Source organism: Ailuropoda melanoleuca, chromosome 8 (genome assembly GCF_002007445.2).
Source record: "Ailuropoda melanoleuca isolate Jingjing chromosome 8, ASM200744v2, whole genome shotgun sequence".
Lineage (NCBI taxonomy): Eukaryota > Metazoa > Chordata > Mammalia > Carnivora > Ursidae > Ailuropoda > Ailuropoda melanoleuca.
Window position 1 is genome coordinate 4,840,019 of NC_048225.1, and position 17,858 is coordinate 4,857,876.

The following is a 17,858-nucleotide window of genomic DNA, read 5'->3' on the forward strand; positions in this document are numbered from 1 at the left end:
GTGTAACAGTCTGTGTTACAGTCCTGCGAGCCCTTCTAGCAAATCATCAAACCCAAGCGTGCTTGTGGGAGCCCCTGAACGGGCAGCTGGCGTCAGGAATGACGGTGGTCTTAAGAGACACACCTGAACTCGACAGGAGTCATATGGTCATTACTCCGTGTATGGCTTCTTTAACGGAGCATTACCTGAGATCCATTTGTAGTGTGCCTTGTAAAGACAATGTATTCAAGTCGTCGCTCATGCAGTAACAATGAACGGACCATTACTCACTCACTCTACTGCTGTAGGCATTTGGAGTTTTTCCGGTTTTGCCTTGTTATTATTGATAGACCTAGAAGGACAAATAGAGAAATCCACAATCATAGCAGGAAATTTTGATACCTCTGCTGCACCTGATAAGAACAAAGCAGATAAAAAAAAAATCAGTAAAAACGTAGGTTTTGATTATATAATTAACAAATTAGATTTTGACATCACTCAATACCTAAAACTCCTGTGGCCGTTCTTTGGGAGTAACGGGAATAAACATTTTCCCCCAATGCTTACTATATTCTTATACCACTCTAAGAGCTCTGTAGGTATTATTTCAGCTAATTTTGTAACACATCTTCCAACTTTACAGCTGAAACACTGACACAGGGCAAAGTTAGGGAATTTGTCCAGAGTCCCACAGCTAAAACAAAAATGGCAGATCAAGAGTTCAACTTCAAATCTGATTCAAGAGCCAAGTTTTGCTTTCTACCTCTTCTCCAGGTAATGTTGGTATTTGCGTCTTCCTTGGAAATCGATTCCATCCAGAGTTTAAAATTTGTTAGCATGAGCTGAACTTCAAATTGCGATGTGAAGTCCTAGAATTCCTATCAGATTAAAACTGCTTTTTAGCCCTCTATTTTTTCTTTCCATATTATGAACCTTATAAATTCATCTGGAGGGAACAATTATTATCTTGCAGTGAAATTCCATGACAAAAATAATCATTGTTTTCATGTAAGACCTATTGATCACCACCAGTTTCTGGAAGCTTGATGCCTGAAAATAAACATCACTAACACTAACAAGAGATACAATCATCTGGGCATCATCAACCACGGAAAGCAATTTTTCTTGAAGTTGTCTTAAGCATTATGACTGTAAAAGCAACATATGCCGGCAGTAAAGTATTAAAAAAAAAAGTACTTTCCTTTCTGCGTGATTGTTTGACCTATGGTCAACTTTTTACCTTTATTCCTCCTGGAAACTTGACCTGAATGGTAAGTTAATTGAGTAACTAGGACACATTTGTAGGTAAAAACTGCTGATGGCACCCAGACCAGAACAAACTATGAATGAACTAGAAATACCCAATAGTGGCACCATAGCTTTGGCTCAACGGGCATAATTAGGTCTGACTGACAATTCTAACCTTTGCTATTTAAACAAAGGAGTTACAAGAGCATATTGGGGTTGCCCTTAGCACACAGTCAATGCATTAGGGGTACCAATTCATTCTTGGTAATAAACTACAGTCAGGATTAGTGGTTATCTCAGCCCTTTAAAACTACATCTTTTGTTCTCAGGTGCACCCTCCCGCTATCTTACCTTCCCCCGTGGCATTTATCACCGTCTAGCACACAGTGTGTTTGTTTGCTGATTGTCTGTCCTCCTCCTACAACCTAAGTTCCAGGAGGGCAAGAGCTGTTGTTCTTGTTCGGGGCTCCACTCCCAGTAGCTAGAATAGTAACTGATACATAGTACAGGTTCAATGAGGATTTGTTGGATGACGCTCCTACTAAGGTATGGCTATTAGCTGATGGACTACAATTTTACTGAGCACCTACTGTGTGTCAGGCCCTGTGTTAGTAAGGTGAAGGGACAGAGTGGTTATCATCTGTGATTTTACAGAGTTAATAATCAAAGATAAAACTTCAGACAATTCTCTACTGACCAAGAATATTTTATTAAAATGTATGATTACATCACTAAGATCTACATGATTCAGCTCAATTAATAACATTTACAGCAGAAGTTTATTTTGGACGTGCTGTGTTCTCACCCCAAGTTCCCAAATACTTCACAGATGACTTCACTCACTGCTACAGACCGTCCCTGTTCCTCCCCATTCAGGAGAAGCCTACATTTACGGATGAGGTCTGCAATAGTAGTACACTGGATGTGTCCTAACTAATCTTGGCTCCCAAATCTCTCTCAGGCATTCGTTCTCCTTTGGGACTTTTCCACAAGTTTTCTCTTTAACTATAAAGACAGAAAATTTAGTCTCCTTTAAAAAACCAAGCTGAGCCTTTCTTCCCTGTTCTATGTTCACGGAGACAATCAGAGCTTTTGAAGAATCACACACCAGTTGCCCTGATCGTAGTAGCTCTGCAGTAGGCGGACGTGACCCAGAGTCTGGCAGGCCGCCTCCAGCTCGCCCTCACAGAACACATGGTAGTAACGATGAAACACGGGGCCTGGGTCACGGGGTCCTGCTGCACCAACAGCCTTGTCTTTCCCAGGCTTCCCGTGATGGTGCCAGGGAACCAGTAAGTCTTGAGAATGAAAAGAAGTCCTGTTAGTGTGAACAGGAAGCTTGGCCTTGGTGACTGTGCTGGCATGACCCCCTCCCTCCTGGAGGTCAGTGATGGCGGCGACACAGCCTGCGGCATCCTGGTTGCCCACGTCAGGCACCTGCTCCGTCAGCGACTCTGGCACCACTGCACCACTGCTGATCTCTTCCTTTCCTTGGCTAATTCTGTTTTCTCTAAGATACTTGGATTTCTTCTTATTATATTCTTGTTCCATCGCCCAGACGTAAATGAGTGCCGTCCCACCAGGTCTCAAGAGTCGAACGAGTTCTCGGAGAGCCGCCACTCTCCGCTCCTGGTGAAAAACACACAGTGCCCTTTATCAACTGGGAGGAGACTGGAAAGTATGACTGACGACAGGGCTGTTTTTAATTAAGATGAACAGCCCAGAAAATCTAACAAAATATAAAACAAAAAAGAAAAAAAAAGGGACATTTTGTTCTGTGATTGACAGGAAAAAAGTGTTGAAGAAACAGGGAAAAGGACATTTTTATTTGTGTTAATAAAATAGAGGCATAGGTTTTCCACTTGATCTTCTTTTGAATTCACTTAAGGTCATCAGGTGTACGGAGACTCCTGGTGATGCCGGCACAGGGTGGTCTATAAAATTATTGCTTAGCTTAGGGGAGAAACTACTGACACACAGAAAAAATAAGCTGTTTTTTCTTATAAGAAAAATACAAAACATTAAATTCACTTACTTTAAAATTAAGAGTATCTGTGACAAGTTAAAAGCATGAGTGACAGCTACTAAATACCTGAGTTTTGAAAAAGAAGAAAAGCAGGATGGGAAGGAAGGGATTCACAAACATCAGGGAGGCGAGTAAGGGCTGAGAAGGGCAGATGAGAAACCGAGAGGGCAGCCACTCAGAGGCTGAGCGGAGTGTGCCAGCGGCCCAGGCGAGCTCCCCCATCTCTGACAGCTGAAATGAGGAGACCCTGCATTCGAGGAAGCCAGTCAAAGAAGAGGAAGACTCAGGTCGGGCCAAGAGCAGAACCACGAGCACTAAAAGCAGAGTCCACTAGCCTCCCGTAAGCACCAGCGCCACGCACCTCCTCTCCGCTCCACACGCTTTCTCAGTAAAGGGGGCAAACTGCAGGACCACGAGGGAAGAGAACGGGAAGAAAGGAAAGGCTACGATCGGGTCCACAGCGGTCACATCGTGAACATTTCCTGCCACCTGAGCTACAAGTCCTTGGAGAGAGAGAGGAATACTCACTGCTGTTGAGAAATGGTGAATCACAGCAATGGAGATGCAGGCGTCACAAGAGCCGCTGCGCAAGGGCACGGCCAGTGCATCACCGATGACGGCCTGAAAGTGTCGCTCTCGACAAATGTCCACGAGGTTCTGGCTACGATCGTAACCAATCTGTAACAGAGAAAAAGAACGAATTGCATAACATCTTGTTAAAATGTCCCGAGAAATTGAGAGCCATGGATGCACTCACTACCATAGGTTATTAGATTGCACGTTCACTGTGGAAAGGTGGAAGGCGAGATCTTCGCAGTTCTTACAGCCGGCGCAGGGTCAAATCAGGTACCGAGACGGCAGCGTTTACCATCTCCAGGGTGTCAAGCTGAACTCAAATCAGTGATTAGAGTAAACATGACAGCGGTGGAAACGGGAAGTCCTAATTGGCATCGAATGCATCCCTGACCAGAATCTAGATCTTTTTGTAATATCACACATATAAAAATGGAAATCATCCCCATTAACACAGACATTTAGTCTTTTGTGGGGAGCTACAGGTGTCTCTCAACACAACATAAACTATACTGTGATGGCCCGGATAGCAGGAGGTAGCTGGGATTTTTGCCTGCTTCTTTTCACTTTTCAATACATATTACTATACAATCAGAAAATAAAATCCCCAAACAATAAAAAAGTAAAATGATTTATTTCATTTTTTTAAAGCTCTTGAGTCTTGTTCTGCTAAATGCCTAACCTAGATACACCAAGAATAAAGTGCTGAATCCAAAATTTGTAAAATGCTATTTAATTAAACCTTTTAGTCTAAGGCGACCATCCTAAGGGAACAGCAGCATCCCCTCGTCTCCCCAGGCAGGGAGGCCTCCTGAGCCCTCCGCCGGGACCTGGTTCTGCGGGACGTGTTTGGGAGCAGGACTGCCCATCTCCTCTCAAGCTCGGTTATTTTTGTACAGTTTTGCTGTTTAGTCCCGAGCGAATGGTGTGTGTGCAGGTGTGTGCGCGTGCACACGTGTGTGGGGGGGGCGAGAGCAATGCACAATGTGCATAGGTAAACTGAGAGAGCACTGGGAGGGGGGAGGGGCATAAGAAATGTTAAATCACTAATATATTTCTTCCTAACTCACTCTGTACAATAGAGAAAAAGAAACGTGAAAGTAGATCTCAGCAGACAAAAGCAGCCACCTCAAGCCCGTACTTACTCATTTGAATTTCAGATGCAGTGAGCACTGAGTATTGGGATTCCCTCAGTCTAGCTGAGAATAAAGAATACGAGTCCTCATGTCAAAACAAGTCTTACTAAGTTAAATCACACTGCCACGCTAGTCATACTTCATATGAATTGGCTCAATTTCTAACTGGTATTAAACAGCTTCTATACTCGATCCTAGAGCTGCACTAATTGTTGAAGTATAATAAAAGGCACCAAACTAGAGGTAAAGTACAGCAATGTCCCTTTGATATATTTTAAGATGAAGAAGTACGAAGGCCCATTAATAACAACAGTGGCACAATTCCCAACTGACTGCTGTCTTTACCTATGTAGGATATACAACTGGCTTCTTACTTTTATCTCTTTTCCACCATATTCTATGCCGCCAAGCCAGCAGCCACAATAGTCAAGCTGACAATACCACTCAAATAATATGCATATTACATTCCAGGGTTTACCACCTTTTTTTACAATAAAACTCAGTTCATAGAGTCAAAGTCTCAAGTTTGTCCAATTCCGACAGATTGCTATAAATCTTGCTAAAAGTCAACAGGGGGAAAAAATCCAATTTTACTACAAAACAAATACCAGGATAGAGAGCACAACCAAAAAGGAATGTTATTACCCGCGAACCACAGATAAAGCACAACAAGGAGAACAGCAGCCAAACGAAGCCAGAGGAAATGTCCTTCCTCCTGCTGCCAGGCTGCTGCATGTGGGATGGAGGGCTCCCCTGCGCTGAGAGACAGGGGCCATGTGACTCACAAAGCAGCAGGTCTAGTGTAGACGTCGCTCGCGCCTGGCGCACGACCTTCATTCCGCGCTTACTCTGCCCGAGTCTTTCATACGTTCTCGTCCAGTCATCACTAATTTTCTCTCTTCCCTTTCTATTTTTAAATTTCCTTAAGTCTTTGTACCAAGGACAGTACCCAGGATTTGAAGGTCTCCCTAATCACGATGCATAATGTCAACAGTGTGACAGAAAGTGGCTTCTTTATAAATACGACTTATAAATACTCACATTTATTAAATGACTCACATAAGGCTACATAATTCTGTGTGCTGGACAGAGGTCAGTGACATAAAAACACATGCTGGTTGGGCTTGAAATGTATACTTCCGCTCCATTATAATTTTTTAAAATCTTCAACAAAACATTAAACACGCAATTCTGGGAAGATGGGTAAAAAATGAAAAAACATTCGACCTAGTAGTGAAAGGTGCAAACTACAAAACAAGGTTTCATTTTTCTCCCAATAAAGTATCAAAAATGTTTTAAAACCAAAATCCACCACGGTGATACCAGCAATAAAACCAGCCCTCCAAAGGGCTAGCACAGTACAAACAGACTCCACCGGTTTCTGAAAGCAATCTGGTGCACCACTTTCTAAGGAGGATAAAAATGTTCATAACTTTTTTTTTTCTTAAGTGGGCTCCACACCCAGCACGGAGTCTAATGCGGGGCTTGAACTCACAACCCTGAGATCAAGACCTGAGCTGAGATCAAGAGCCGGACACTCAACCAACTGAGCCACTCAGGTGCCCCAAAAATGTGCATGACTTCTGACCCAATAATTGTTCTAAAAATTCACCCTAAAAAAAATTATCCAAAGTATGAAAAAAGGTAAACGAAATAAAAAAAAAAATCGCCTTGGGGGCACCTGGGTGGTGCAGCGGTTAAACGTCTGCCTTCGGCTCAGGGCGTGATCCTGGTGTTATGGGATCGAGCCCCACATCAGGCTCCTCCGTTGTGAGCCTGCTTCTTCCTCTCCCACTCCCCCTGCTTGTGTTCCCTCTCTCACTGGCTGTCTCTATCTCTGTCGAGTAAATAAAATCTTTAAAAAAAAAAAAAAATCGCCTTTTACCAGAAGCAGCCACCCGATATGACAGCAGATTCTCTGTATGAATGACCTCAGCCCTGAACACACACCCTGGGTTAGCTACTGTTACTACATGCAAATGAGGAAGACTTGTCACACCACAGATAACTCCTCTGCCCCAAGTTAAAATAGTTAAGTGGTGGAGCAGAGATTTAGACCTGGGCTTTTCTCGCTCTAAACCCCACGTTCTTCCTTCGCATCAGATGTTTCTCAGGGGAGACGCTCGTTACTGTGTTATTTATAATAACTCCACACCGAACACGAGGAACCATCAAGTAACATCTACCTCAAGAGTGTTAAGTCAGGAACTGTGTAAGGCTACACATCAACAAGGAAATATGAAGTGACACAAATGAGTCATCGAGGTGTATGCATACTCGGGACAATACAAACTACAGGAAAAACACTGGAAGGACATCTCTCATAACAAGGTGCTTTATTAGGGTGTTAAGATTAAGGCAAACACCTTTCCTTTGTCCATTTTCTGAACTGAGGCTGTATTATTTTTATTACTTAAAAAATACCGCATTTTTTAAACTACTAAGGAAACAAGCACTGTAGGGAAATGAGACTGACAGGAAGGGGTTCAGAGCTCAGAGGAACAGGTGAAACCTGTCGACTACAATGAAAATAGCAACCTACAGTCTCGAACTGAAGCAGCTGAACAACCTAGGAAAGCCACTAACCTTCTGTTTCCTCATCATATAAATGCCTACTTCTCAGGGTTGAGATGAGAACCAAACGAAATGATGTATATTAAATACTTCACTCCGCAAATGTTATAACAACTGTACAGAACAAAGGGTGGACACAACCTCTCTTCCTGGGGTCCAGATACAAAGAGAAATCCAGGTATCCTAAACGTCCGTCACTCTGAGCGAAGGCCCACCGTTCTGAGTTTGTCCCATTTCCTTCAATGTATAGAACACAGCACTGTGTATATTCCGCTTTGCATGTGAGAAACTGAAAGTGAACTCACAGGTTTGCTCCTAACCATTCAACAAACCATCAGTCAGTGTCCATCATGTGCCAAATGATTCTGCCACATCTGAGACAACAGCTGGCTGTTCTGTCAGCAGAGCTGGCCACTAAGATCTCTCTCAGCGGAATGCCACTGAGTATGGACCCTGCAGCTGGAGACGAGGTTCTAATTCTTGTCCTGACACCATGGAACTTTGGGCCTGTTTTCCCGTTGGTAAAACAGGGACAGTAATACTGATCTCCTACACCCCATGAGAAAACATAGCCTAGCACTTGGCACATAGCAGGAGCCTGACACTGTTAGTGGCCGTTCGTCCTTTCCGTTACTGGGGTGGTTAACGGTTCAAACACAAAGCAAAACAAAAACAGAAATGTACAGAAGAGTCTTCCAGAAACACATCTCCAATTCTTATAATTGTCAATAGAAAACTGGCATTATTATTAGATCTGCATCCCAACTATTCACACCAACCAAGAAAGTCCCTACAATGTATTAAGTAATTATTAACCTGAGAAACACATCCGGACCGAATGTGGTCTGAGACCAATGCACAGAGTCATCACTTAGTGAGCGAGCCGGGCTGAGCTCTGGGTACATACTATCTCATCTATTGTTGGTATGATTATAAAGGCGGCAAGTCTCATGAAGGTATAAAGTCCTTGCTTACAAAATTTACCTCTGAACATAAAGGCAGCAGCCAGTGCTGAAGACGGAAGTCAAGACAAACTGAAGACACCTAACAAATGAAAAGCAGCTTATAAAACGATCTCCGTGAGAGCCTAGGCTAGTATTTGAAAAATACATTTTGTTACGGAAGCATGTGATAATAATATAAACAGTATTTTTAATTCTGAGACAATCCTATGTTTGAACACCTAAAATGAATGTCCCACGTCACATTCCCTCATGAATATCAAAAAATGCACAGATTTTCAAGCTCAAAGACAGCTGCTCAAAATACACGCAAATATACGGGCTGGAGCTTCGGCAGCTTCCCTTTGGTCATGTGTAACTCCACTTCTGGTGTAATGAAAGCCGGACTCCAGCCAGACAAGCGTCTCATTCCTGCACTGAACCAACACCCACTGAGCCTTCCCGGGAGGTCAGACACCACAGCAGGCTCTGCGAATCGCAGACTGCCAACTGTAAAATGAATACAAATAATGGAAAGTGACTATGCTTGTGATTTTCTAATTCTTCTAAATGTATTCCTTCTTGAACAGATTCAGATTCTGGGGCTCAGTTTACCAGGAAACCATGCTTCTCACTAAGAACAGGATAACGCAATCAGTATGACTACATCAGTGTGGCTGACCTCAACCCAGCTTCGCTGTCACAGGTGCTGCCTGACTCAGTAAAACCGTGCGTTAGCATCAAGAAGGTGCAGAACAGAGCTCACTGAGAGATGTTCTGGACGATACCTGAAGATTAAAATATCATAAGATATCACTTTGATTTTAAGTGGCACATCAAAACCTACCTCTTCCATGTGAACAGTGACCTTATTCCTGATAAACTAAAATTTAATTGTAGACATGATGACAATACATGGATACTAACGTCTTATCTTGATGACGAGCTATGCTTTATCTATCTCTTAATACACGAGCTCTGCCTTCCCCCAAGAGCAGCAGTGACTTACTTTCCTCACGGAGTTGCGTAAAGATACAGGGAGGAGGAGGTAAAGATACAGGAGACGTGTAACATGACGGCCTCCAGGAGCCCGAGTGAGGACTGCTCTCGTTGTCCCTACCTACCCTCCTTACTCTAGTCCTCCGGCACCTAATCTTGAGAAAGGGAAGCTTCAGTCCTCCCAGAGCAGCGTTGATATGGGTGTTTACAATATTTACCAGCGTAGGGAGAATGTTCTCCTTCCCAGCATAGCAGGAAAAAAAAAGTGGACCATAGGAAAGTAATAGCAACTGGAAACAGAAATGTGGCACAAGAAAGAAGTGGGTTCAGATCCTGGGCCTTGTGCTGTAACCTCGGTCACATGGTTTAAGCCACTTAAGCCCTAGTTTCCTCAACAGTAACACACCAATAAATAGTAACCTTTATTTTTTCCTACAGTGAATAAAAGAACACTATATTTGGCATCAGAGGCATGGGTTCAAGTTTCAGTTATGTCCCCTAATTACATGCCATCAGGGGAATAATATAGTCTGTGAATCCAGTTGCTTCATTTAAAACAGACAGATGAAAATACCAGCTTTAACGTTCTCATACTTAGCGGGATCTAAGCAAAGAAAGTGGCTTCTCTAAACATCCTTTCTGACCCGTAAGGAGTTTTATAAATTTAAGATAGTTTTACTGATAAAATAAGCAAAATCTAAAGGGAGGGGAACAACACACACACACACACACACTACAAAAGAATAGGAGTGCTCATTAATTTTCCATCTGTTGGTTATAACTTTTCGGCAATGACCTAAAAAACAGCATTATACCATAAGGCAGAAGGTGATAATAACCTAACAAAAAAAGCCAAAAGAGAGCCAGGAGCAACAATGACTTACCATATATAACTCCTTATTGATGCCAAGATACTTTCCGTTCCCACAGCCAACGTCGGCCACTAATGAACCACTTGGCAAAGCTTTCAAGAAGTCCACGACACGCGGCCACGGGGTGTGTCTTGTGCTGCTGAAGTGCCCAGCAATCTCCTCATAGACTCGATGGACGTATTCTTGCTCCAGCTGTGAGGCTTCTCTAGCACTCCCTGGGAATGATGGGGGGGTCGCCTTCATCTGGCTGTCACAGACCACAGGGTAGCCTAATGAAAAAATAAAGCAACATAAACCTTTCATTTTTATCCAAGTGATTCATAAGGTATCACGTTTTCTTAAAAGAACAAGCAAATCAATGCAAATTTGGTGGCTAGGGATAAGCAGGCTCTGATTTATTGGTTTAAAAACAGCTCTTAACCTAATGAGTCCAATTACAAGTGTGAGGGGTCTAAAGAAAAAGAAGGGGGAAAATCCATCTGCAACAAGACATGAACTGCAATTCTGCAGGCTTTCTAATGCAGATGCCTAGTTCATCCTGGGATTAAGGGTCCTTTCATTTAGGAAAGCATCTTGATGGGAGCTTAATTAACAGGAGTTAGGGTTTTTCTCTTGGTGAGCAAAGGAAACAGGAGTTCTGGGGCCCTAGCACTCTTGGAAAAACGACGAGACCTAGGAGCAAAGTGTCATTTGGTTATGATCACAAGCATTTAATGAACACTATTTGAACCAGTTTATACGGATGGTCTCAAGTCTCACAATAGCACCATGAGATGGTACTGCTGTGTCCTTTTTACAGATGAGGACACTGAAGCCCAGAATGCCAAGTAATGATCCCGAAGTGACAAAGAATGGTAAGTCATGGAGCCGGTGGGGGACTCACGAGCCCATAATCTCAGCGACTACAGGCGTCACCTCCTTCACTAGAATCAGCACACCCTAAGGAGAACACCATCAAGTCAAGGAGATGAAAGGAAAATGAGGATACACTGTTATCCTAATTAACATCCTAATTAAATGAAAGCTCCAGCTGTTCCCTGTTCCCTGCAATCATGTCTAACACTCATTTTTTTTTTAAGATTTTATTTATTTATTTGACAGAGAGAAAGACAGCCAGCGAGAGAGGGAACACAAGAAGGGGGAGTGGGAGAGGAAGAAGCAGGCTCATAGCAGAGGAGCCCGATGTGGGGCTCGATCCCAGGACGGTGGGATCACGCCCTGAGCCGAAGGCAGACGCCCAACGACTGAGACACCCAGGCGCCCCGTCTAACACTCATTTTAAATCCTTGCCTGTTCTCTGCTACACTGTAATTTCCCTTTATCTTCGGCCGAAGTCTATGAGACACATCCTTTTACTGCAGGAAATACAGGAGGAGGAGCGGTGCTCCCAGAGAAGCCACAGTCAGGACAAAGGCAATCATGAGAAGTCATGTGGCAGCTCAGAAGTGGGCTGCAACCCTCACGGCCTCAGGAATTCTCCCAACTCTGATCAGAGGGTGCCGAACCCTAAGAAAGGGGTGGGAGAGAGCTAGTCTTTGCTACTGTGTGAAGGGCAGCTCTAAACATTTCATGTGGACATTTAAGAAAACCTGACGGCTCTAACACATGCAGATCCCAGCAGATGGGTTACGTTGTATCTTGGGCACATCAGGATTACACTACCGCACGCGCTACAATGACCCTAAAACGGCCCTAGTAACACGTTATTCTTTTAGAAATTATAAACAGCTAAGTAATCTAAAGGAAGGATCAATCCTAATCCTTAAAAATTCACAAATTTTGACCAAAAGTATCCAAAAAACCTCAAACGTGAAAAACATCTGTAAACTGAATATACATTAGAGCTTCTACAACAGGCCTTACATTCAAGTAACGTCCACAGCAAAGAAATCTCTGCAGAAAACTAGCTTCTCTCTCCAGCTAGACCTCAGGTTTCTCGAGAACAGGAGTCACGCTTTATTTTTCAGTATCTTGTAAAACTACGGACAGTGTCAGACACTCAACAAATATGAAATACACTTTTTTTAATTGATAAAAAAAATTTGATGTTTCAAGGCCTCAATGACACCTTTAGCAAAAGAAACAAAAATCTGTTTTAAGCTTCACTAACATCAAGATATAAGATTTAGCAAAATCTTATTAAAAAAAAAGATATCAAATATAACAATTTCAAGTTTCCTAACAGATACTATTTAAAAAATGAAAGAGATTTTTATTCAATGAGTCCAAGAAATACAGGTCATGATGTACTCGTATAGACAATTCAAAATAACATCCTTTTGACAAGTTTTTCAGCATTTCTGTTATTCCCTCCTAGATTTCCAAATTGACCAAAACACAAACCACCGTTTATCCCCCTAGAGTTATCTACTTACTATGGAGCAATTTGTCATCTCTAACTTCCTTGTTGGGTTAATGAGAAGTAATTTAGAAACCTGACAAGCAAGCTATTTCCAATAAAACCTATTTTTGTACAAGTGATATTTTAACGTCCTACAATTTTATTTAGCACTCTTATAACTGTGACTTCAATGTAAAAAAAAGTTTACTTGGCGTCCAACTATGGCTAAGTACTATAGTTAGGAAAAATAAAGATGAATAAAATGCAGTCCCTGCCTTCAAGGAATATAAACTCAATGGGGGCAGTTAAGAAAAATCTACATTAGGGGCGCCTGGGTGGCACAGCGGTTAAGCGTCTGCCTTCGGCTCAGGGCGTGATCCCGGCGTTATGGGATCGAGCCCCACGTCAGGCTCCTCTGCTGGGAGCCTGCTTCTTCCTCTCCCACTCCCCCTGCTTGTGTTCCCTCTCTCGCTGGCTGTCTCTATCTCTGTCGAATAAATAATAAAATCTTAAAAAAAAAAAAAAAAAAGAAAAAAGAAAAATCTACATTAAGAACAACACTATGCAAATATGAGAAATGCCATTAGACAAGTTAAGACAAAGCTCTCCTTGGTTCTGATGGGACTTTAAAAGATTTTTACACTAGATTTACTCCATTTTACAGTGGAACCAAAATTATATACTTACTACAATTACAAGGTGTTTGCCTCACTTTCCTCAATGTAAATGATGTCCGTATTCCCCTCTTGCTTAAAGTTAAGTCTCCAACATCACTGGTGATAATTCCACTTTTGTGACCCTTGGATGCTTGAACAGTATCAAATTTTCTGGGTGTGATTCTAAAAACGACAGTCAAAATAATTTATTTAACATCGTATCCATAAAAATATTTCATGTCCTTTTAAAAATATTAAGGGAACAGCAAATTTAGAAGAATTTATGGCAAATAACTGCTGGATTCCCCAAATTGTTAAGCATTGTAGAAAAAACAAAGAAATAGAAGTCTGTATTTTTTAAGAAGTTAACTTCAGGGTAATCATATTAAAAGAATGTACAATAACAAATTATTCAAGAAATGCAAATAGAAAAATAACAAATATTTATTTATTTTTTTAAGATTTTTAAGTAATGTCTACACCCAATGCGGGGCATGAACTCAGAACCCCAAGATCAAGAGTCGCATACTCCTCTGACTGAGCCAGCCAGCCGCCCACAAATACTTAATTAATACCATTTCTGAGAAAGAGAAAAAAAAAGGAACAGATAGAGCAAAGGCGAAACACATAAACAATAAACTTAAATCCAATCAATAATTATGCAAATGTAAAACGACTACAACATCCAATTAAAGAACAAAGAATGTCAGAATGGGTTAAAAAAATAAAATTCAATTACATGCTGATTACAAGAGGCACCCACTTTAAAATAAGGACATAGAATGGTTGAATATCAAGATAGAAAAAAAAAAAAGATACAGGGGCACCTGAGTGGCTCAGTCAATTGCGCGTCTGCCTTCAGCTCAGGTCATGATCCGGGGGTCCTGGGATCCAGCCCCATGTCGGACTCCCTGCTCAGTGGGGAGCCTGCTTCTCCCTCTCCTCCCCACTTGTGTTCTCTCCCGCTATCTCTGTCACTATCTCTGCCTCTCTCTCTCTCCCTCAAATAAATAAAATCTTAAAAAAAAAAAAAAAAAGAAAAGAAAAAATATATAACATACAGAAGACAAGTATTTTGCATGTTCCAAGCAAAACCAAAAGAAAAGTGGTATAGCTATCCTAATCAAAGCAGGCTTCAAAGGAATAAATATTACTAGAGATGAAAAGGGACATTTCTTTTTTTATTTTATTTTATATTTTTATGTAGGCTCCACACCCAGTGTGAAGCCCATCATGGGGCTTGAACTCATGACCCTGAGAGCAAGACCTGAACTGAGATCAAGAGTCCAATGCCTAACCAACTGCGCCACTCAGGCGCCCCGAAAAGGAACATTTCATAATAACAACAGTGTCAATACAACAGGAATATATAAAAACCACACATATTTGTATGCATGTAACCAATAACATGGCCTCAAAATACATAAAGCAAAAAGTGAACAAAAAATAACAGGAGAAATAGACAAATACATAATTATCATTGTAGCTTTGAATACATCTTTCTTAGTAAGGGAAATCTAGTTGAGGGTCAAGGACATCAACATCAGAAAATAACAGATAATGGAACAGTTCCAGGCTGCCTGACATTCTCACCAATACTTGGTATTACCTGATTAATTTTAGTCATTTTAGTGAGTGGCAAGTGGTATGAAACTGTGATGTTTTGTTTTGATTTTTTTTAAGATTTATTTATTCATTTGAGAGAGAGTGATTGTGCATGTGTGAGTAGAGGGAGAAGCAGAAGGAGAGAATCTTTAAGCTGACTCCCCACTGAGCCTGCAGCCCTATCTCAAGACCCAGGAGATCATAGCCTAAGCCAAAACCAAGAGTCGGATGCTTTACCAGCTAAGCCACCAAGGCGCCCCTGAAATTGTGGTTTTAATTTGCACCACTCTGATGAATAATGATGTTGTATATCTTTTCGGGTGCTTATTAGCCATTCATTAATACTTTTTTTGGTGAAGGATCTGTTCAAATCTTAAGCCCAAACCTTCGTTAGATATATGGATTCTGGATATTTTTTTCCCATGTGTGGCATGCTTTTTCATTTTTTAAATGATATTTTTTGACGAGTAAGTTTCTAATTTTGATGCAGTTCATCTTTTTTTTATATATATATAGTGTGTTCTAAAATCTTTCTCTAAAAAACTTTGCCTACCCCAAGGTTGCAAAAATATTCTCTTGTGTTTTCTTCTAGGTGTTTTATAAGTTTCAATTTTACATTTAAATCTATGCTCTACAATGGGGAACCTGGGTAGCTCAGTCGGTTAAGCATCCAACTCTTGATTTCGAATTAGTTCATGATCTCAGGGTCATGAGATCGAGCCCCAGGTTGGGCTCCATCCTCAGTGGAAAGTCTGCTTGGGATTCTCGCTCCCTCTCTCCCTCTCCCTCTGCCCCTCCCCCAGCTCACTCATGCTCGGGCTTTCTTTCTCAAAATAAATAAATAAATCTTTGAAGAAAATCTATGATCTACCTCATATTACTCTTTGTAAATGATGTGAGGCAGATCATGGTTCATTTTATTTCCACATGGACATCCAATTGTTCCAGCACCACCTGTTCATAAATTTCCTTTCCACACTGAATTGCATTGGTGTCTTTGTCAAAAATCAACTGACCTTGGGGCGCCTGGGTGGTTCAGTTGGTTAAGTGTCTGCTTTCAGCTCGGGTCATGATCTCAGGGTCCTGGGATCAAGTCCCACTTGGGGCTCCTTGCTCAGTGGGGAGCCTGCTTCTCCCTCTCCTTCTGTCTGCTACTCCCCGTACGTGTACTCACTCTCTCTGTCAAAAAAAAAAAAAAAAATCAACTGATCTTATATATGTGGATATATTCTGCCCCACTGGTCTGTCTATACACCAACACTACATTCTTTTTTTTCTCTCTCTCTCTTTTCTTTTTGTTCAAGCAGGCTCCACATCCAGCATGGAGCCCATTGTGGGGCTTGAACTCAAAACCCTGAGATCAAGACCTGAGCTGAGATCAAGAGTCAGATATTTAACCGACTGAGCCACCTGGACATCCCATACACTTTTCGATTATGTAGCTTTAGTAAATTTTAAAAACCAGGTAAAATAAATCCTTTAACACTGTTCTGCTTCAAGAACATTTCCTTATAAATTTTAGAATCTGCTCATCAATTTCTTTTTTTTAATTTTATTTATTTGACACAGAGGAGAGAGAGAGAGTGAGCACGAGTGGGGCGAGCTGCAGGCAGAGGGGGAGAGAGAGAAGCAGGCTCCCTGGGCAGGGAGCCCAATGTGGGGCTCGATCCCAGGACCCCAGAATCACGACCCGAGCTGAAGGTAGCTGCCTAACCAACTGAGCCACCCAGCGCCCCTGCTCATCAATTTCTATTAAAAAATCTTAAGATTTCTAATTGGAATTACACTGAAACATCAGATCAGCTTGGGACAATTGATATCTTAATAATATTAAGTTCCTATCCCTGATCATGGCATCTCTACCTCTTCATTCATTTTGGTCTTCTGTAATTTCTCTCAGCAGTGTTTCATGATTTTCAGTGTATATGTGTTGCACAACTTTCATTAAATTTATTCCTAAGATTTAAATCTTAGAAGTTTTCTGCTTCATATACCCTAGCTAATCTATCCCCTACAGAGGTGGGTTTTACAGCCAGAGGGAATGTGCTAAGCCTGAAAGATCTTAGCAAATTATTAAAAAGCATAATTTTATATTTAGGTTGTTGATTTCTCTTTATCGGGGGCCAGGTAAGTTTTTTCAACACATCTAAAAAAGAGAAAGTTCAGCCATATAATTAAAATGGATTTGATCCTAAAATGAAAAAATGTAATGTATTTCAGTTCTCAATTTTCATTTTGTCATCACTATACTATTTCTTCAATCTGTTGTTAGAATTCCCAAAAGGCAACAAAAGCAAAAATAAACAAGTGGGACTACACCAAACTGAAAACCTTATGCACAATGAAGGAAACCACCAACAAAATGAAATAGCCACCTACAGAATGAGAAAAAATATTTTAAATTATCTATCTGGTAAGGGATTAATATCTAAAACATATAAAGAACTCCCACAACTCAATAGCAAAAAACAAACCGTTTAAAAAATGGACAGAGGATCTGAATAGACATTTTTCCAAAGGATATATACAGACGGTCAACAGGCACATGAAAATGTGCTCAGTATCACTGATCATCAGCGGAATACAAATCAAAACCCCCACTGAGGTATCCCCTCATACCTGCTGCAGTGGCTATTATCAAAAAGATAAGAAATCACAAGTGTTGGCGAGAGTGTAGAGAAAAGGAACTCACGGGCACTGCTGGTGGGAATGTCATTTGTGCAGCTGTTGTGGAAAACAGTATGGAGATGTCTCAAAACTTAAAAACAGAACTACCCTGTGATCTAGCAATTCTACTACAAGATCCTTATCCAAAGGAAATAAAAACACTAACTTGGAAAGATATCTGCATCCCATGGTCACTGTGCATCATTTACAACAGCCAAGACATGGAAACAACCTAAGTGTC

General features: G+C 41.4%; 1 protein-coding gene across 3 annotated transcripts in view; it reads right to left on the reverse strand.

Moving 5' to 3' along the window:
• Positions 1-1,335: 1,335 nt before the first annotated feature.
• The window catches only part of ALKBH8 (alkB homolog 8, tRNA methyltransferase), a 55,475-nt gene continuing 38,952 nt past the window's right edge, over positions 1,336-17,858 (reverse strand). For 2 of the 3 annotated variants that reach the window (XM_034665687.1, XM_034665689.1), the window contains exons 9-12: positions 13,377-13,528; positions 10,361-10,617; positions 3,782-3,931; positions 1,336-2,856 (exon numbers count right to left, since the gene is read on the reverse strand). In XM_034665687.1, coding sequence (XP_034521578.1) covers positions 2,311-2,856; positions 3,782-3,931; positions 10,361-10,617; positions 13,377-13,528 — 1,105 coding nt within the window. In that variant the 3' untranslated portion in view covers positions 1,336-2,310. The remainder of the gene's footprint in view (positions 2,857-3,781; positions 3,932-10,360; positions 10,618-13,376; positions 13,529-17,858) is intronic. The other variant, XM_034665688.1, reaches the window with a different exon arrangement.